The sequence below is a fragment of the Agelaius tricolor genome, unplaced genomic scaffold, assembly GCF_023055355.1.
Source record: "Agelaius tricolor isolate 1412-34295 unplaced genomic scaffold, bAgeTri1.0.p SCAF_4, whole genome shotgun sequence".
In the NCBI taxonomy this organism is placed as follows: domain Eukaryota; kingdom Metazoa; phylum Chordata; class Aves; order Passeriformes; family Icteridae; genus Agelaius; species Agelaius tricolor.
In genome coordinates, this window is record NW_027269264.1 from 33,132,295 (window position 1) to 33,151,660 (window position 19,366).

Here is a 19,366-nt window from a genome sequence, read left to right on the forward strand (position 1 = left end):
CATATCTAGGCTCAGCCTGTCTCTAGCTTGCCTAACAAGTTCCCAAGTGTGTGGAGTAAGGCAAATGTTGTTAAGGGACTACTACAGGCTCCTGAAGCAGAGCCTGGTTCTAGCCAAGATGTGGGTTCTATCTGTGTATGGGCCATTCACTGGAGAGGTGCACCGGAGGATTCTTACGGGCCCCTTTCAACTCAGAATATTCTGTGATTCTGTGAAATGGGAAACGTGGCACCAGCACCCTGAGGGGGGCTGCTCGCCTGCCTCACCTCGAAGCCGCGGCTATTTCAGGGGCACACTCGACTTTGGCCACCTAAACCCGACTCCAGAGCTGCGTGCCATAGCCGTGCCCTGCGAGCTGCACCGACACCGACACGGACACTACGGGCGATCTCCGAGCCGGGCAGCGACGCAGCCGCCCCCGGCCGAGCCGGGCCGCCGGGAGCCACGGGCAGGCCAGGCCGGGCCTCGGCCGGGCGGGGCGCCAGACACGGTGGGGGCGGTGCCGCCGCGCCCGCGCTCCCCGGGGCGGCTCGGGTGGGCCTGGCCCGGCCCTGTCTTGCGCCGTCGGCCGCAGGTGCTTAAATAGCGGCGCCTGCCGCGCTACTGTGTCCTTTGCTCCGCTGCGAGGTAAGGGCCGGGCGCCTGGAGCCCTTCGCCGAAGGCGCTTTCTCTACCGCGGGTCCCTGTGGCTGTGCTGCCGTGGCGGGGCGGCCGGGCGGGAGGGAGGCAGACAGACAGAGAGAGAATGGGCGGCCCCGGGCCGGTCCCGCGGGGGTCGGGAGCGGTCGGGGCGCGGGCGGCTCGTCCTCCGGCCGCCGCCGTGAGGGGCGAGGGGCCGCCGCGGGCGGGCGGGCAGGATCGCTCCGCGTCTTCCCGCGGCCGCCGCCATTCCCGTGTTTTCATTTTTACCGGTGTGTGTGAGAATTATCTGGGGTGTAAGTGTCCTGACTTCTCTCTGGAGAGCCCACCGCTCCCCACACTGCTTCCCCTCTGCGGCCTCAGCCATCCCTGAGGGAGGATGGAATATCTCTGAAGGGGTTCTGCAGTTATTCTAGCGTGTAGTACTCCGATGGCCGATGCTGGCGTGCAGCTAGGACGGCACAGGTGAGGAGGTTCAGGTGCTTGCTCCTCCATCACGGAGAGGTGATGGAGAGGTTACCCTGCATCGCTCCTCTCTCTGACAGGATGCATGGCAGCTTTTGGGGCATGGTTCATCTTCCTGAAGATCTTACTGTGACTAAGTGACTTAGAATAGACTCTGCCTGATGGGCTGGTGCATGAGGAGAGGTGTGCCATGGAATGCTGCTTTTCCTAAATGGAGTAGAGCTTAATTGCTTGTCCGTTAAATTGCCTGGCTTAATGCCCTAGGCTAGCCTCAGGAAACTGGGACAGGATGGCTTTAGGTAGCTTTTGGAGCCTGCATCTCCCTGATGGTCTCCATGGCCTGTCCTATGGTCAAAGATCTGTAAATCTTTTTGTCTTGTGTCTTTTGCTGCTTTGAGATATATCAGCCCCCTGGGATAGACCTTCCTGTGAATTTCCAGAAACTGGTCTGTCACGTGTTACGTGTTTGAAAAACATCAGCTCTGTTGTTAACAGTATGTGTCTGCTTTCTGCCTAGTCTCCCTGCAGGTTCTCCAGAATATAGGAGCTGCTTTGCCGCAGCTCTTGTGTGCTACTAGCGTGCCATGTAAAAAGCATCCCACCAACAAACATGGGACCCTTCAGAGCTCATTTTTGAATCTAGGTGCTGGCCTAGTTGCCTACATGGCATCCAGTCAATGGGTTACCAAGCTGTCCTTTGCAAGCTCCTCGCCGTTTAAACAGACTTTTGGGGTCCTCCTGTCCGACTGTGGTGTCAGTATTCTTCCTGGTAATGTGAGTAAGGGACATTTGTGGGCCCATCTTTCACTGTAGCTGCTTTTCTCTTGTAGCCCGCAGAGACAGGAATTGGCAGCTTTGCAGAATGCAGTTCTGTCTGGCACAGTCAGAATCCCTGATTTGTGCTGATGTGTGGTAAGAAAGATCCCTGTTGCACATATCTCTGGAGAGTGGCAGGATTCGTCCCACTGTCTGGAATTTCCTATAGCAACTGCTTTCCAGTACTTCCGCAGGTGGCTCCTGCCCCACCTGCAATGATCATAAATAACTGCACAGCATTACTCTTCCTATACTGTAAACTGAAAAAATAATTTTCTTGACCCTTATGGGCAGAGTTCTTGTGGCATCCACTCCTAGCTTAGAAATCTTTATCCATACTGTCTAAATCCTGAAATCTCTTATGCTATCTGAGTCTTATGTTCCTCGAGATAAGAGCACTGTCAGGTTAACCAATTAGTAACTACGTACATAAGAGACCAAATTGCATGTATTTGGCATCTCAGAACTTGTTACAGCTTGTAGTTTTGTTTCTTAAATGTAGAAAACTGAAAGTACATCCTGTTGGGCATTTCCCATTAGGTCTTCAAATAAGTGGTTAAAAACATCATGGGGAGGGAAGAGTGTTGGAATGAAGGTTGCACATTGCAATTTCGTTTAACCATCTGTACTCATGGATGAGTGTCTCTGAATGCTAAGTTAAGAGTCCAGTCCAGGTGGAAACTGGGATTTAATGAAGAAGATGGTGTGGGTACAGAAGCAGATATGAACAAAGAAAGAAATTCAGACATGGGGAGCCATTAATGTTTTGATATGGAAGTTAAACTGAATGAAGTTGAGAGCATTTTTCCTTACATGTAGTTTGACCAATAAGGAGTCATGGTTTAATTTGAAACCTGGGGAAAAAAATAAAATATCACCAAAATAATTGCACAGTGGCAATAGCAACTTCCCAGTAGTGGTTCAAAACTTGGAAGCATAGGTGCAGAAATGGAAAAATTCAAGTCCTTTAAAAGAGTGGCTTATAAATTCTAATGGAATTTCCATTGTGGGCTAAAACTGACAGAGTATGTAGTTTTTGAACTAACACAGATTAGACCTGAAACTTCTGCATGAAATTATTTGTGTGCTTTTGCAAGCAACAAGAGGGGGAATGGGACTTACTCTGGGAAGGGTAAAACAGAGGGGCAGCAGTGTTTTAATTCTTACAATGCTTTTCTTTTAATTCTCTTCCTGAATTCATAATGTCTGCAAGAAGCTATCAAATTTCTAAGATTAAGGGCAGGTAAATTCATAGCCCTGGTGTTTGCAGTGTAAATCTTGGAAAATATGAACTTTGAAGGCTCAAGAAGAATTGTGGTGGAAGTATTTTTTTAGTGCAGTTGTCTGTAATAAGAAAGTTGTAATACAAGTGTTACACAGAAAAATGACAAGAAATTGTGAAGTTATTTCCTGTTCTATATATCTGGCATAGGCCTGACTTACAAAAAGGTAGAGCTCTAAATAATTTAAGTTGAGCTTATAACCAGACTTCTTTATAAGCTATGTTTCCAATTCCCTCTTCCCGTCATACTTAACTGCTTCTACACTACTAGACTGTGTTCTAATGGCTTCTGAGCTGTTATTTCCATGTCTGCTTTCAGACTTGAGTTTAATATGAAGGGAAAATGCCTTTACATCAATATGCCTGTGGAGATATGAGATCTAGTGGCAGTATTTCAAGCACATAGATAATAAAATACTTGCCTCTCTGTTAAAATACTTTTTCTTGAAACACAGGAAATAAGTTTAATCTTGCTTTGAGTTTTCTGATAAAATTTCATGGTAGTGTAAATGGAAATTAGTCCTTCGTTGGATTTTCCAGCATAAAATGCATGGCTTTCATCTCCAAAGCCACAACAGACTGTTCTGAATATTCCTTCTTTGTGGCCTGAAAGAATGAAGAAAATGTGTACATGCTTAATTTCTAATGTGTTTTAGCTTAATCTCATAACAACAAGATTGGTGGAAGAGAAGCAGGTACTGTGTTGGAGTAAGGAAGACAAGTCTCTAGACTTTTCTTTGTAATAGATCTCTATTTGAATTTACTTTTTTTTGCCTTATTTTATTTTGTTTTAATTTGCTTGTATTTAAGACCATGTTTTCTTCCCTAGAGCAAACTGTGAAGAAAGGATTCAGGGTTCTCTGTAGAGTGTTGGTGTTATAATGGTTAATGTGCCTCAGCAGAAAAGTATCTCAAGACAGTTGTGTCTGAAACCAGGCTTTGCTGGATTTTATTTATGTCTATGTATGTTTCAGAGGTGTTTCACTCAGCAATGTACACTTAGTAAGTCAGGAAACCTGAGCCAGCTCAGATGATAATTTATGGGAATGGGGCATATATAGTTATCAGAAAGAATTTTATTAACTTAGCAAGGACCACTAAAATTGAAGAGCTGACCATTCCAGTCTGTGTTTTTCTGCCCAGAAGTAGAGCCTTCAGACTGACTACAGCTCATGCAGCATTGAAACTGTGCTGGGCTAAACGTCTTCAGTTTGAAATCAGTCAGGATATGTTAATTTTTTTAGGATTTTTTCTTGTTGGTTTTGTTTTTGGTTTTGTTTTCTTTTCATGACATGCTGTCCTATCTTTAGTGCTCTTTGTAACTTTTTTCCCCCCCAGAGTGAATTGGACTCTTCTACCAAGGGACCCTCAGTTAGCAGTTTTTCAAACCTATCTTAGTAGAAGGTTCTCAGTAGACTGAATTCAAAACACTGAAGAAGCACTTAGCAGTCATAGTTTACAAGTTAACTGTGCACAGTAATGGGATGCGTTAAGGGTTGGTCCCTCAGTTTTGCTGTTGAAGATGGCCAGCTAAGAGACTTGGTTGCTTCCTGCAGTGGCTGCCTTGCTCAAGTGTTTCCTTGCCTCTCAGATCTTGTGCTTTGCTTATTGAGCCTTTCACCTGCGGGATGTACTCTGCTTTCTCCTGTGCCCTTGGGGGCCTGGTTTGATGTTCGGCAGTAGAATGTGTAACAATTTCATCATTTGTGTATCTGCTCAGCCAGTTCTTTGACTGGATTCTACACTTAAAAGTGGCTGAGTAGTGACTCAATAGATTGCCTTGCATTGCAGGTAAATAATTGTGTGTTTGAGTCACTAGTGGGTTCTATGATTGTGTTTTGTTTTCATCCCAATGGGCACTGCAGTTACTGGGGAGTGACACAAACCTTATTGTGGCTGACACGTGTTCAACAGTTTGCTTTCAGAAATCACATAGTACCTTGTTTTTCTTGTGGAATAAGTGTAAAAGAGGCATATGTAAGGATGATCCAATCTGATTTGATGTTTTATCTTTGAGTCATCTGAATTAGTAACAGGACAGTAGAAGTTGATAGAAAAGGCTGAAGGTTAACTAACAAACAGCAGTAACTAAGCTGATTCCCTGTTTCCATCCATGGCAAACTCCACCAGTCCGTACGTATCGGTCCTTATATACCCAAGACATAGGTGAAATTGTCTGTCATTGTCTTATCCTCATCAGCAGTCATCAGCGACTGCTGATGAGGGGAAGAGGGCGGTGTCAGAACACTGCAGCCTAAGCATGCCTAAGTACTTCCTACATTTCGTAGGGAACAACTTTCTTGTGGTCTATCCATGAGACTTGTTATTTTCCATAGTCAGAACTTCTCCTGCATTTCAAGTTGGCTTTTGATGGATGTTAGCCAAGATTTGCACAGTTGCTAGTCACCATCTGGTGGCTAGTGTCCCTCTGGCTCTGTAGGCCAGTGTGGCAAAGTAGCAGAAATTTCCTTGTAGGTAACAGTGGAGTTTGGTGGTTTTTGTACTAGAGCTCACTGACTGGAGCTCTCCTAACTTTCAGTCAGCCTTCCTTTGCCCCAGTAAATCCACATCCAGCTGATTGGTTATCCATATGACCATATGGGCTGTTATTGGCCTCAAAACTGTTTTCTTCTATTTTGCTGCTGAATCTAGAGTCTTGTGGGCTCAGAAGTCTTCTGGGAGTCACCTTCATGAATTTATTTTAAAGATCTTTTGAGCAAAGACAAAATTCTCAGAAGTAGGGGGAGTTGAATGGAAATATAGGAGCGCTATGCTTACCAACTCTAACTATGAAATCAGTGAGACTTGAACTGGTCTTCAGAATGTTTTCCGTTTTGTTATTTCAGAACGGAGCCAAAAATCATCTCAGTATTTGCTTTTGCAGTAGTGTAGGACAGGAATCTCATTAAAGGGAGAAGTAGAAAGGTCTTTACTGCCTGTGGAAAGAGAAGCAAGATTTATATGCTCTAAGAAAGTATGTAATAGAAGATTTACGTGGTTAAAAAGTCCAGTAGAAATTGCTCATTTGCGTTAACATAATATCTCTCACAAGCTGTCACTTTCTGCAGTTCAGCACAAACATTTCCTGTAGCTTTCCCTTTTCACAGGGAAAGCTAACTTGTCCTTGTTCCAAATATTCAGCCTTTCAAAGTAAGGTCCTATTAATCATAAGACTATTTCTCTAAAGAAACAATTTAGCTATGCAACAGCAGTTACAGTATGTTTAAGTTAAATTGTAAAGCAAATTCTGTCTTTCCATTGGCATTTAACAGCAAACTTGAGTAGGCCCTGTAATTCATAGTGGAGGTACTGCAGAACAGAAAATACAGGAGCATACGCAATAAAGGCTGAGTAACAAATTTGAAAGTAAGAAATATAATGTAGCTAATCCTGCTGGGTTCTCTTCTTTCAGTTTGTTTATTTTCATGTTCACAGATCTGCTGTAGTTTGCTGCCATTTATTTCTAACAACTCATCTGCTTGAAGAGATTCTGTTGTAATGTATTCAGTGGCTGTTCCTGTGTCAGGAGGTGAAGGAGGTAATGGACAACATGGGAAACTTATTTTTTTCCTTTTTGTTTTTGGAGCTGTGTTGCTCTGTGCTGGATTCCTCCTTTCAGTCTTTATTCTGCAGTCATGTCCATCTGGAAGCTTCAGTGACTGTAATGAGGTCCTTAAGGCTGCTGGGCCAGTGCTGGCTGTAACTGGACTGGTTTGTGTTCTACTGGCACGATCAAGGGCCAGGATGTATATAAGACAAAGACAATTGCAAAATGAACAGGTGTACAGCCTTGTTTTTTGTCGTGGGAACTGTCAGTTTGCCCAGTTTCTCATATTTGGATTCCTGTTTTTAACTAGTGGAATGCTAATTAGCATCCTGGGCATTTGGGTTCCTGGTTGCAGCCCTGGCTGGCGCACGATACAGCTCAACCACACTGGCACTTCTGACACAGACCTCCAGGGCTGTGGATTCCTGTCACTTCAAATCTTGGGACCTTTGATTGTGCTCACTGGGTTGTCTTTCTTCGTGATAGCTCATGTTAAAAAGAAGCAAAACTTATATCTCAACCAAGAATCTTGTGAAAGTGAACAACATCCTCAGAGCCCTGAATCTTTTCAGGTTACATTAGGTGAGTAAAAAACTGAGTTGGAACTTTACTCTAGGAATTAGGTGGGTTTTTTTTTTCCACTAATAATTTAATTGGCTGGATATTACTTATTTATTATTATTACTTATTTAATATGAGCTCTCAGCATGTCAGTTCTGCCATGTCAGGACAGATGAAATAGAATAATGTTACTTTGTCTCATATGCTTTCTGTATGGTCAGTTCAGTTACCTTTCTCAAAAAGGCAGAAAATCTCTCTTTGGCATAAAAAGTAAGGTCTGATTGTGTAGAGCAACATAACCTGACACAAATGAGTCTAACCCCAATTCTCTTCTCAAACTGTGTAATTGACACTGCAGATCAGACTTCTATGACTATATTTAAGATCTCTTTTAGCCTTGAGCTCTGACCCCTTAAACAGAAGATTCTGATTTGTAACCAGTGTCCTGTATTTTTAAATTGTGGCCACATCCTCAGTCGGTAAGAGATATAATTATGAGTTTAAACTCTTCAATTACAGAGTGGAAATTGGTAGATTTTTTTGCTTTACTATTGATGTAGTGAACTGTGTATCAATAGTTGTGGTTAGCGTGCCTTGAACTACAAGTAACTTTAGTAAGGAAACTGTCACAGCACACAAAATCAGTTCTCAGAGTCATTAATGACTTCTGTTACAGCACTGCAGTACTTATGGAAAAACTTAGAATTACTATTTTATTTTTGGGAGGGAAACAAAATACTTTCCTATCCTTAAAATGTTTCAACAGTAACTGTGTGCTTTGCACTTTGGCTTCTTGTAGACAGCCAACCATATTTGTGGTTTTTAGCTAGATTAAACACTCCCCCTTGTCAGCTGTATTGTCTAAATTAAATCCTTCATTTATAAATATGCTGCATCTTTATTTTGGGATTATTTAGAATGTACCTTATTTTGGGATTATTTAGAATGTACCTCCAACCTACTCCAACAGCCTGGAATGTATCAATTCTGTATATGGGTTAATTCATCTTAAAAGCTAGGCAAGTAAAAGTTATAGGATGCTGTTAATATAACCAGAGGTGCTCAGTTCTTCAGAGGTAGTAATTGGTGTTCTTTCCCCTAGGTGATGCTGTGATGATATTCCCACCCCCACCACCTCCTTATTTTGCTGACCCTATGTCACCAACTGCGACTCATTGTCTTATGCCAAGTGTTTTGCCTACAAGTGAAAATCCACCACCATACCACTCTATCTTCACTGATGGGTAAGACTATTCATCTCTGACTTTAGGAATCTGAGGTATCCAAGAATTCTTTAGGTTTCCAAGACCCTGCTCTTATATAATCACTGTGAATTAACTACTAGGCATGACAAAGTTTTCTAGTGCATAACTCAGCTTACTTCAGATACTTTACTTGAATTGGCATTTAAATACTGTTGTATACTAGGGGAGCTACAAACTGCAGAGTGTCCTTTATGAGGATTAAATTATTATTATGACTGGAAAGAACTTCTGAAGTTCTTAAATCAATGCCCCACAATAGGTTTCTTCCACAGATTGTCCAAGAGAGGATGCCATTGACAGCAGTGTGGTAGTGACGTGATATGCATATTGCCAGATTTTAGGTGCCTCTGTAGAAACAGAGCTGCAAATATTTTATGACACATGCCCACAGACCCTGGGAACGTTGCTTTATCTGCCAGTGTGTTCAGTTCTCCCATGTCCCTTATCTCTGCCTTGAAGAAGTGAGGCCTTGGGGTGCTGATTACCTTCTTCCTGCTGTGGCCATGTGTTGAGATTAAAGGATTCCTTGATATCACAGGAGGCTCCAGCATGCTGATGAGGGAGGCTGCAAAGCTAGTTTCATTTAAAGATGTTGTACCTTACCCTTGCAGGGATTCCTTACATACATGGATTATAACAGAATTGCCTGTTATTGACACCACCAGACTTGGGGAGCAGGAGCTGCCAACTTACCAAAGACTTGCCTGTGCCACAGGAACTTGCAGGGTTATTTATCCCCTCTGGGTTGCCACCACTAGTCTGCTAACTTGAGGGTAAAAGAGGTCACTTCAAGGGCCACACATTAGAAGTCAGAGCTAGGTGTCACATGTCTAGAGTCCCTAACTTATTTTCAGGCCCTTAATGATTCAAAAAGGACTTGAATTAATATCTTTAGAATGGTCCTACATCAGCCTGGGTTTCAGCTCTAAGTTATGTGGGACTATCATTTAATGACTTTAATTCACAAGACTGTGTGTGCAACATTGTGTCACTGGAAACTGGGAAATAAACTCTGTGACCAATTTGTTAGGTTACAAAGCCAGCATTATTTTATTAGCAGTGCTGGAGGCTTGGGTAATTCTCCACATATCATGTTTGCTCAGTAACCTAACAGACCTAGTTATATTCCTGAAACTAATACATATTCATCACATTTGCTGAATACATATATATATTATTTCCATGGACTTATTTGGATATGCTTCCAGATCTTCTGATGAATCATTTCTCCTTGAGAGTGTCTCAAATCAGTCATCAGCTCATAATGTACTTCTCTTACTGTTCTTTGCTCTGACATACAATCCTTTTTCTCAAAACTAAGATATCAGCTACTGCATATTAGTCACTGATATAAGGAAGCATTAACTAGAATAAGACATATTAGTCAGAGATGTAGGGAATTAACACAAGACCACAATAGTGTCTGTATTTGTACTAAGCACTGTATGGGACAAAACTAAGCATTAGCATGAATATAGGGGTAGTACACTTAATATGTTAAAAGAATTTTCCAACATCTTCCCCTACTGCTGCATAAACCTCTTACAGAAATATAACTGGTTTGGTAATAGTTGGAAGCATCATCACTGCTCTTAGTGATGAGTATGGGGAAAGTTGTCTGGCAGAAAAGGACTTGGGAATGGGGGTCAACAGCACCTAAGGATGAGCCATCAGTATGCCCAAGTGGCCAAGGCAGCCAGTTGCATCCAAATAAACAGTAGTGTGGCCAGTGGGACCAGGGCATCTAAATCCTCTGTTCAAGGGCAGGGGTACAGTTTGCTTGTTCCTGGCAAACTGTGGGATGGGAGGCAAAGATTAGAAGAACAAGATGCTTGCAGGGGTCCTCTGCTTCTGAATCTGGAGTGTGCTGGCCACACTGAAGCATGCTTGCAGTCTTACGCAGTTGAGGCAAGGGCTTCTAAGGTAACAGAAGCCAGGAGGAAAACACTGAGAGCTATCTCAAAGGAACTAAGGGGTGTTCCTCTAGGAAGGCAACATGGCCAGCATTTCAGCTAAAGTGCCTTTACACCAATGCACACAGTATGGGCAGCAAACTGAAGTAATTGTGAGCCACCGTGCTGCTGGAACACTATGACTTTGTTGCCATTCCTGAAACTTTGTGGGATGAATCCTATTTCTGGAGTGTGACTTTTAATAGCTGGAAGGCTGTTCAGAAGAGAGAGGAAAAGAAGTAGAGGCAGAGGGATTGCTCTTTACAGCAAGAGGGGGATTGAATGTGAAGAGTTGTCCCTGAAGAATACCCATGAGCAGGTGGAAAGCTGTGGGTAGGAGTCAGAGACTGAGGCAACAAAGGGAACCTTTGGCTGGGCTCTGCTACAGCCACCTGACCAAGGGGAGCCCATGGACCAAACCTTCCTGCTCCAGCACAGGAGGCATTGTGCCTGAGGGTCGTGGCCTGCAGGGGAACTCAGCCACCCCAGTAGCTGTTGGGAAAGTAGCTTGGAGGGCTGAGGCAATCCAGGAGACTCCTGGAATGCGTGGAGGATAACTTCCAGAGCCAGGTGAAGACAGCCCTGCCAGAGGGAATGTGGTACAGGATCTGTTGGTCACCAGTGCAAGTGAGCTAACTGGGCACCAGGACTGGAGGCAGCCTGGGCTGCAGGGATCACGCACTGCTGGAGTGTGCAGCCCTGAAGGATAGGGCTTGGGTAAGGAGTAAAAGTTCAGCTCTTGAACTTTAGGAAAGCAGACTTCCAGTCCTTTGGAAACCTAGTCTGTGAGATCCCCTGACAGACTGCCCTCAGGGACAAGGGAGTAGAAAAGAGCTGGCAGATCTTTATTCAGTTCTTCCAAACAGCATGAGAGCTGGCAATCCTCAGAAGCAAGAAATCACAAGGAGGGCAAGAGACCAGCATGGCTGAGTAGGAATTTGCTGGTCAAAGTTAAGGGAAAGAAACCAGGACAGGTGACCTAGGAAGAGTTTGGAGATGAAGCACAGCTGTGTAGGGAAGTCGTGGGAATGCCAAGGCAAAACTGGAACTGAACCGGGCAAGGGACGCAAAGGATAACAGGAAGGGCTTCCACAGGTACAGTACATTAACCAGAAATGGAAGGTCAAAGAAAGGATATCTCCCAATTAAACAATGCTGGGAAAATTATGACAGTGGATGAGAAGGCCAATGTACTCAACAACTTTTTTACCTCTGTCTTGAATGGCAACCTCTCCTCCCATTCAGGGGTGGATGGACAGCAGGATAGGGACTGAGGGGGCAAAGTCCCTCCCACTGTAAGGGAAGATCAGGTTCATGGCTATCAGAGGAATTGGAATGTACATAAGTCTGTGGGACCCGATGATCTGCATCCCAGAGTCCTGAGGGAATTGTCAGTAGATGTCAGTCATATGTAGTTGCCAAGCCATTCTCCCTGATACTTGAAAAGTCACTGCAGTCAGGGCAAGTCCCAGGTGACTGGAAAAAGGGAAAAACATTGTACCCACCTTTAAGAAGGGTAGAAAGGAGGAATACTGAGAATTACTGACCCATCAGCCCCACCTCTGCCTGGGAAGATCACAGAACAGATGCCCCTAGAGCTGTGCACACGTAGAACAGGGAGGTGGTTCAGGACAGACAACACAACTGCACCAAGGGCAGATCCTGTCTGATCAAGCCAGTGGCCTTCTGCAGTGGAGTGATGGCATCAGTGGACAAGAGAAGGGTTACAGGTGTCATTTATCTTTATTTTACTGTAAAGCCTTTGGCACAGTCCCCCACACCATCCTTCCCTCTTGACTGGAGAGAGATGGACTCAGTGGGTGGACTGTTCAGTGGAATTGGTTTGACAGTCACATCCAGAGGGTGGTGGTCAGTGACCCAGTGGACTTCAGTGAGAAGTTGTGTCCCTCAGGGGTCCATATTCAGACCAGTGTTATTTAATATCTTAGTAATGACATACACAAATGGATTTGCAAATGACACCAAGCTAAGTGGTGTAGTTGCCAGATTTGAAGTTATGGGATGCTATCCAGGGGGACCTGGACAAGATGGAGAGCTGGGTCCATGGTGATCTATGTGTTTTAACAAGACCAAGTGCGAGGTGCTGCACATGGGTTAGAGCAGCCCTGGTACCAGCCCAGGCTGGGGATGAACAGATCCCAGCAGCCCTGCCCAGAAGGAATTGGGGGTGCTGGTGGCTGAGGCTGGACATGACCCAGCCATGGGCACTCCCAGCCCAGAGAGCCACACGTGTCCTGGGCTGCATCCAGAGCAGGGTGGGCAGCAGGGCCAGGGAGGGGATTCTGCCCCCCTGCCCTGCCCTGCTGAGACCCCACCTGCAGGGCTGCATCAGCTCTGGGCTCCCAGCACAGGAAGGACATGGAATTGTTGCAGTGAGTCCAGAAGAGGCCACCAAGATGACAGAGGTCTGCAGCACCTCTCCTGTGAGGAAAGGCTAGGAGAATCAGGTTTGTTCAGCCTATAAAAGGGAAGGCTTCAGGGTGAACTAATTGCAACCTTCCAATACCTGAAGGGAGCCTACAAGAAGGAGAGGAGTGTATTTTTTTTTACAAGAGCATATATTGACAGGACAAGGGGGATTGGTTTCAAACTGAAATTTTAGACTAGATACTAGGAAGAATTTCATTACTGTAACAGTGGTTAGACACTGGAACAGGTTGCCCAGGGAAGTTGTGGATGTCCCATCTCTAGAAGTGTTTAATGCCAGATTAGATGGGGTTCTGAGCAACTTGGTCTAGTGAAAGATGTCCCTGCCCAAGGCATGGGAGGTTGGAAATAGATGATCTACAACATCCCTTCTAACCTATAGGCTATTTTGTGATTGTGTGGTTCAGTTTTGGGTCCTTCTTGGTGAGAAAGAGTTCTGAGAGTGTGACAAAAGAAGATCAGCACAGCTGGTGAAGGATCTGAAGCACAAGTCATGTGAGGAGTTGCTGAGGGAACTGGAGTTTTTCAGTCTGGAGAAAAGGAGGCTTGACCTTATTACGCTCTTCAGTTGCTGGAAAGGGGGTTGTGACAAGATGGAGATTGGCCTCTTTTGCTAGATAACAAGTGGCAGGACAAGAGGAAATGGCCTTACACTGTGCCAGGAAAGGTTTATCTTAGCTATTAGGAAAGGTTTTTTTTGTTGGAAGGCTTGTAAAGCATTGGAACAGGCTCCTCAGGAGAAGTGGTGGAGTCACTATCCTGTTGGAACATCATGTGGATATGGTTTAATGCTTGTGTGCATTTCTTTGTCTTTGTGTACATGTGTGAACACATGTACACAAAGAAGCAGTTTTTTGGGATAGTATCTAGTGGAATGGATAAAACACCTCAGGCTTGGATACTGAGCCCAGAATGTCTGACCTTGCCCTTTGGTGTTTTCTGATGGGGATGCTCTAGTGGGTGCCCTTCCGTGCTTCCCAGCATCCTCACAGAGACCTGCTGAGCTGATGCCACCTCTGAGTGTGATACTACCTCAATCCTGCTCTCTTGCGGCTCAGCACTCCTTGGCAGTTAGGGCATCTTGACTCGTGCAAGTTGCTTCCTGAGCACTTTCATGGAAGAGGAGCAATTGGCCTCATTATTCATAACAATGCCATGGTTAAAGATCCCAGATATGGCAGGGGATACACGTTTCACATGTTGGTGACTACTGGACAAAGGTGATTTGCCTCTTCAATCCATTGCTCAGTGTTCTGAGCAAACACAAACACAGTGCTGCAGCCTGTGCTGGATGAGAGCTGTTAGTAAGCTGAGTCATGGTCTCATCCCAGAACTGCTTGCATTTTTCCTCCAATCTGTTGCATAGCACCTCAGCACTTGTCTTGTACTATTTCCCTCTCCTTTAAAAACCCTCACAGACCAGTAACAGCATTGAAGATGAGGTGACTGTGCTCTGTATTTGTATTTGAGGTGACTCACTATTTATATGGATACAGATGTATGAGTCAGCTCTGGGAGTGAATCATGAGGAGCAAGCAGGTCTTCCTTTTCCTTGGCAAGCAGCTGAAGCAATATGCTGAGGGCCAGCTCCAGGGTGAGATGAGCAAAGTACCAGAACAATGTGGGTTCAACCAATTTTAACACAGTTATGATTGTTAGAGGAGGATGGAGTACTTGGCTGTTCACCTTGAATGTCACTGGGAACTTTGCAATATGGTCATGTTCAGTCTGCCATGGATTGCTGGAATGCCTAGTAAAAGTTTGATTGCCTTTCATGTAAGATCTCAAAAGGCTAGGGAGAGTGATTTGTTTTGGATGCAGTTCTAAGTCTAGTAACTGTCTTTCATAAAGGAAGGGGACTGTGTATGTGATACACTACAAAAGGGAAGATACATTAGGAGCTAGGGATCAGAAGATTTAGTAAGATTGTGAAACAGCACAGCCAAAAGCAGCTAATACCCATAAGCCAGGCTGTGACTGGTGATCTGAAAGGTTAGAAGGGAGCTTGTTTTGCCCTTCCCCTCTGAAATTGTAGACTTTTCATATGAAGAGTCATAATGTAGCCCACAGAATGAAATCTTAATGCTTATGTAAGTTCTTTGCTTCAGGGATTTTTAGGAAGTGTGTTCATGTTTATATAAATCAAGTCAAATTTCACTCACTGTAGATAAATGAATTATGCTAACACATAGTTTTGTGTTTTATAGAGCACAGCTTGGTGATGATGAAAGAACAGTTGCTGTTAGAGACTATGAATCCGTATATACAATTTCTGGAAGCAGCTCACCTTCAGATATTTTACCAATGCTATACCTTTCTTCTGAATCACCACCAAAATATGAAGAGAAAGCATCAATTACAAATAATGAATATTCACCATCTTCTTCCTTATCTTTTTCATCTGTTTCCTTAGCCACATCTGACACCAGCTTCTAAAGGACTGACAGTTTACTTAATTTTTAATAAAATGTACACAGAGATTTACAATTTTTGAATTTATTTACATTTTATAATAAAAGCAGTAATGTTGGCTGTGTCTAATTTTTCATCAGGAAGAATAAACAATGAACTTGGATTTCAAGAAATACTAGAGAAGCCTGGGCCTCTTCTAAAGTAGTCTGATGGGAGTTCACTGCAAGAACATTAAATTCTCATCTTGTTCTGTTAGCTTCAGTTTCTGTTTATAGCTGTTCTTTTTATAATGAAGCCACTAAGTAGAGACCAACTTTTTTGATTATTTTAATTAAATCTGTTTGGAGCTTCAAAGAAAGAAATAATTAGGAAGTGTTTTTATTTCTATTTTTGCATTACTTTTGTGGAAAATACTTGTTTGCAGAGTTATGGCCTTTACAAGTACTCAAGGAGCATTCACGTATAGGGATGTTAAGGTTGCTACGAAGATGCCATGATGCTATGAAGAGCTTCAATGGTTACCTTTTGGTCTGCCTGGTAACGAACGCTCCATATTTAGGCTATCTCTGGTCCTTATGTAAGTATAATCCCTAGGAAAATCAGTTTTAGCTGCAGTTAAGAGCCCAAAGGCAGCCCTGAGGATAGATAATAGGCTAACAGTTTAACTGTGGTAACCACTGGTTTCAGGGGGATTATTCTGCGGTTTTATATCATTATTCATGGATTATACAAGGAGTGCTTATTGTGTGAGAGTGAGTGCCACAAAGCAATGCTATCTTCGAGCTGCAGACATTACTTACCAGCAGATGTGGGAGAGGCAGTTTCGTGCAAACCCATGCAACAAATGTTTTTAAATGACATAACACTTGACAGATACTTCAGAAATACAACCCTCTTAGCTCTTCCATCCTGCTGCAACCCTAGGGTAGTGATAGTGGCCTGCATTCAGGGTGGAGGTTCTAATGTTATTTTGTGTTTGTTTGCACCTGTTCCCAAACTGAAGGATTAGCTTGTAGTAGGTAAAGATAAGTAGGAAGAACTGAGTTGCTGCTATCTTTGACATCTTACAACTTGCTCTAAATGCTGTTTGAGAAAAACAAATTGGATTCTGTGCTCAGAAAAGTGGCAGGGCTTTGGGCTTGGTTCAGCCTGGTGTATTTGCCAGCGTTAAAACTTTTTGCAAGAGTGATCTCTGAATTGTTCAGTTGAGTCTCTGAACAGCTGTGTGCATTGGGACCCCAGTTACATCTCCACTTGTCATCTACTATGCTGAATTTCAGAGAACTTGAGTGTAACAGGATGCCAGACTATGAATTAAGAACTTAAATTCCCTCCGGTGCCTAGGGAAAGGTGATTGCCTTTTTGTCATCTTGCTATGAACGTGCCTCTCACCTGCTGACTGCTTTAGAGAGATGTTCAGGAGCTCCTGCATTTGCCATTTATTTCCAATTCTGTGTCATTCCCTCAGCTACACCAGGACAGCTCTTTGTGCAGCCACACAAAAACAAACCAGCCAGTGAGGGAAGTGTATTTAGCCAGCAGTAGAGCTGAGGGGCTTATGCATGCAGAGTAATGAGCAAACACGGCACAGAGGGGGATTTAGTATGTAGGAGCTGATTAAACTGGCATGACTCAGCCATTGGAAATGTCTGTATGAAGAAAGGGAATCCACAAAAGCCAGTAGGCATTTTGTCCTCTCTTCTCTCAAACATTTTTTACCTAGTGAGTTTTTCAAGGATGTTTCTCCTTATATGCAATCTGCAATACAAACTGTAGTTTGCCATCTTTATGATTATTTTTTAAGCTTTTGCTCCTAATGTTTAAACAGTGGGGCCCACTGCCGTGTATGATTCATGGATACATGGCTTTGCATGTGTCTAAGGAGCCTGTTTCAAATTATCCTTCTATCATATAACAAGAACAGAAGCTGGGGTATTTTACTGGAAATATCCCATGCAACAAAGCCCATGTTAGCTTTATCCTGTTCTTTATCCAGAACACTCATTTTCTGAAAAGGCCAAATATCAAAACGTGTTTTCACAAATCTGGAAATATTTCACCATCTTAAAAAAAAAAAATCAGTTGCATCTGGTAGTAAAGTGAAAAAGTATCAACCTTTTCTGCTGTCTTCAATTTGCTCAGTTGGTTGTTCCCAAGATGTACCCAAGAGACCAGACAAATCAAGCAGAATATGTTGATTCATCGGAGTTCTCTGTAACAGAAACATAATCTTGTTTTCCTTCAAGGTTATTGTATTTTGATCATCTACTGCAGAGTCTTCAGTGTGGATCACTTCATTTCTAAAAAAGCAGTCTTCACATGGTTCAGAAAGCTGTTGACCTGACTTCAGACTTGGCATCCTGAGAAGGTGTTACCTCTGAAAACAAGGATTGAAAACGGAATTTATCTCTCTATGATTTTGAGAAGATGCTTAGGAAATAGATCTGTTTACAACTCTATTAGCGTCTTCTATTTTTGACTTAGAAAATCATTACTTGAAAACTCAGTGGATGTGCTAGGTGGCCTCCACGAAGTGCTCAGCACTGAAGTGGTTAACATAGCCAGTGCCACAGTATTTGCCAACTGTGCTGTTGAAATCTGTTGCAGCAAGGTCAGAAAATGTGAGTAAGAGGCTAGCAAGTCTGCCCTCACCACTGAAGGCTACCACTGGGTGAACAGCAGTAGAGGGAGGAATTTTTGATGTGAGGAGTAGGAGTGAAATGTCTGTATTAGAAAGGAAGCAACACCTTGTAAAACTATAAAAGTAGCTTAAAATAATACAGAATAGCATTTTTATTGAGGAAGTGAGATACTTTACTGTCCCACTAATGGTGCTATAACCCTCTTTCTACTCTAAGGTTAGCTTAAGTGTTTGACATACAAATGCTAGTGAGCAAATCAAGTTGGTTACTGATTCACACTTACTTTAACAGGCAAAGTGGGAGGCAAGGGTTGCTTGGCCTCTCTAAGTGAAGGTCTTTCTTCCTTGCTGCCTGCACTGACACTGCTCTGCTTCTAACTGCAACACTGCAATCCTTTGCATATGAGAGATTCACAAAAATATAAATTAATACCTTTTCTCTAGGAAAAGTCCTTCTTCCTACATCAACAGCAGCTAAAAAAATCAACAGTTAACTCATCTAAAAAACTGAGATTGCACGGGTCTTTGCAATGTTGCTATGTTTTTGTGATAGCAGCACTTGATATCACAAGGCGGTGATTGCACCCCCCCCATCTTTGCCCTTTGTGGTTGTGTTGCTGTATTCATTTATCCCTTTTCCATCGTATCTCTTCAGAGTCATGACTTGTAGTGCCAATACCTCCACATTCTGCACCGAACATGCCAGACTTTCAGTGCTCCTCCCTCTATCACGCATGCATGCATCTCAACAATTAGGCATGGAAAAACCTTCATTTTGGTGTGCCTGCTCACAAGACAATATTTTCGGGAGCATATAAAGCCACCTTGCTGGTAAATGCAGTTGTGGACAGCTGGCTGAACCTGCTCCTCACAATTTATTTGTGCTTTGAGGCTGGCAGTGCAGTAGTACAGGGGTGAAAGGCCCACTCACAGTGGTTCTTCATGTACTGCTCCTATATGTGTAATTGTTTTCCACTAAAGACACCATCTGCAGTTACCTTTCTCTAGGAAAAATCCCACTAACTCAAACCACTGACTCCTTAATCTCCCTAAATTATGGACTGATAATTTGTACTTACTTATTTTAAAGCTAATCAATGTGCAATACCCTGTGTTGTGCAGCTTCTTTCGCATGATCTTTGACTAAGTCCCTGCTTATATAACTAGCGTGTAAGAAAATAAAACCTTCCTACTGATAGTAGGCTGATAATATGAATAACTGTGTAAAAGAGGTAACATAAGGAGAAGAAAAAAGGGTTAAGTGATAGCCTGTCAGTGTTCACTAGGATGACTCATCAAACAGGTTAGAGAACTGAGGGGTTGCAGAGCACCTGCTTC

General features: G+C 43.4%; 1 protein-coding gene across 1 annotated transcript; it reads left to right on the forward strand.

Annotated features, from left to right (window-relative positions):
- The first annotated feature begins 470 nt into the window (after positions 1-470).
- On the forward strand, positions 471-15,453 carry TMEM171 (transmembrane protein 171). The gene is made up of 4 exons (XM_071425173.1): positions 471-627; positions 6,638-7,331; positions 8,413-8,554; positions 15,183-15,453. The coding sequence occupies exons 2-4, from the start codon at positions 6,701-6,703 to the stop codon at positions 15,409-15,411; spliced, it is 1,002 nt and encodes a 333-aa protein (XP_071281274.1). The 5' UTR covers positions 471-627; positions 6,638-6,700; the 3' UTR covers positions 15,412-15,453.
- Positions 15,454-19,366: the final 3,913 nt, after the last annotated feature.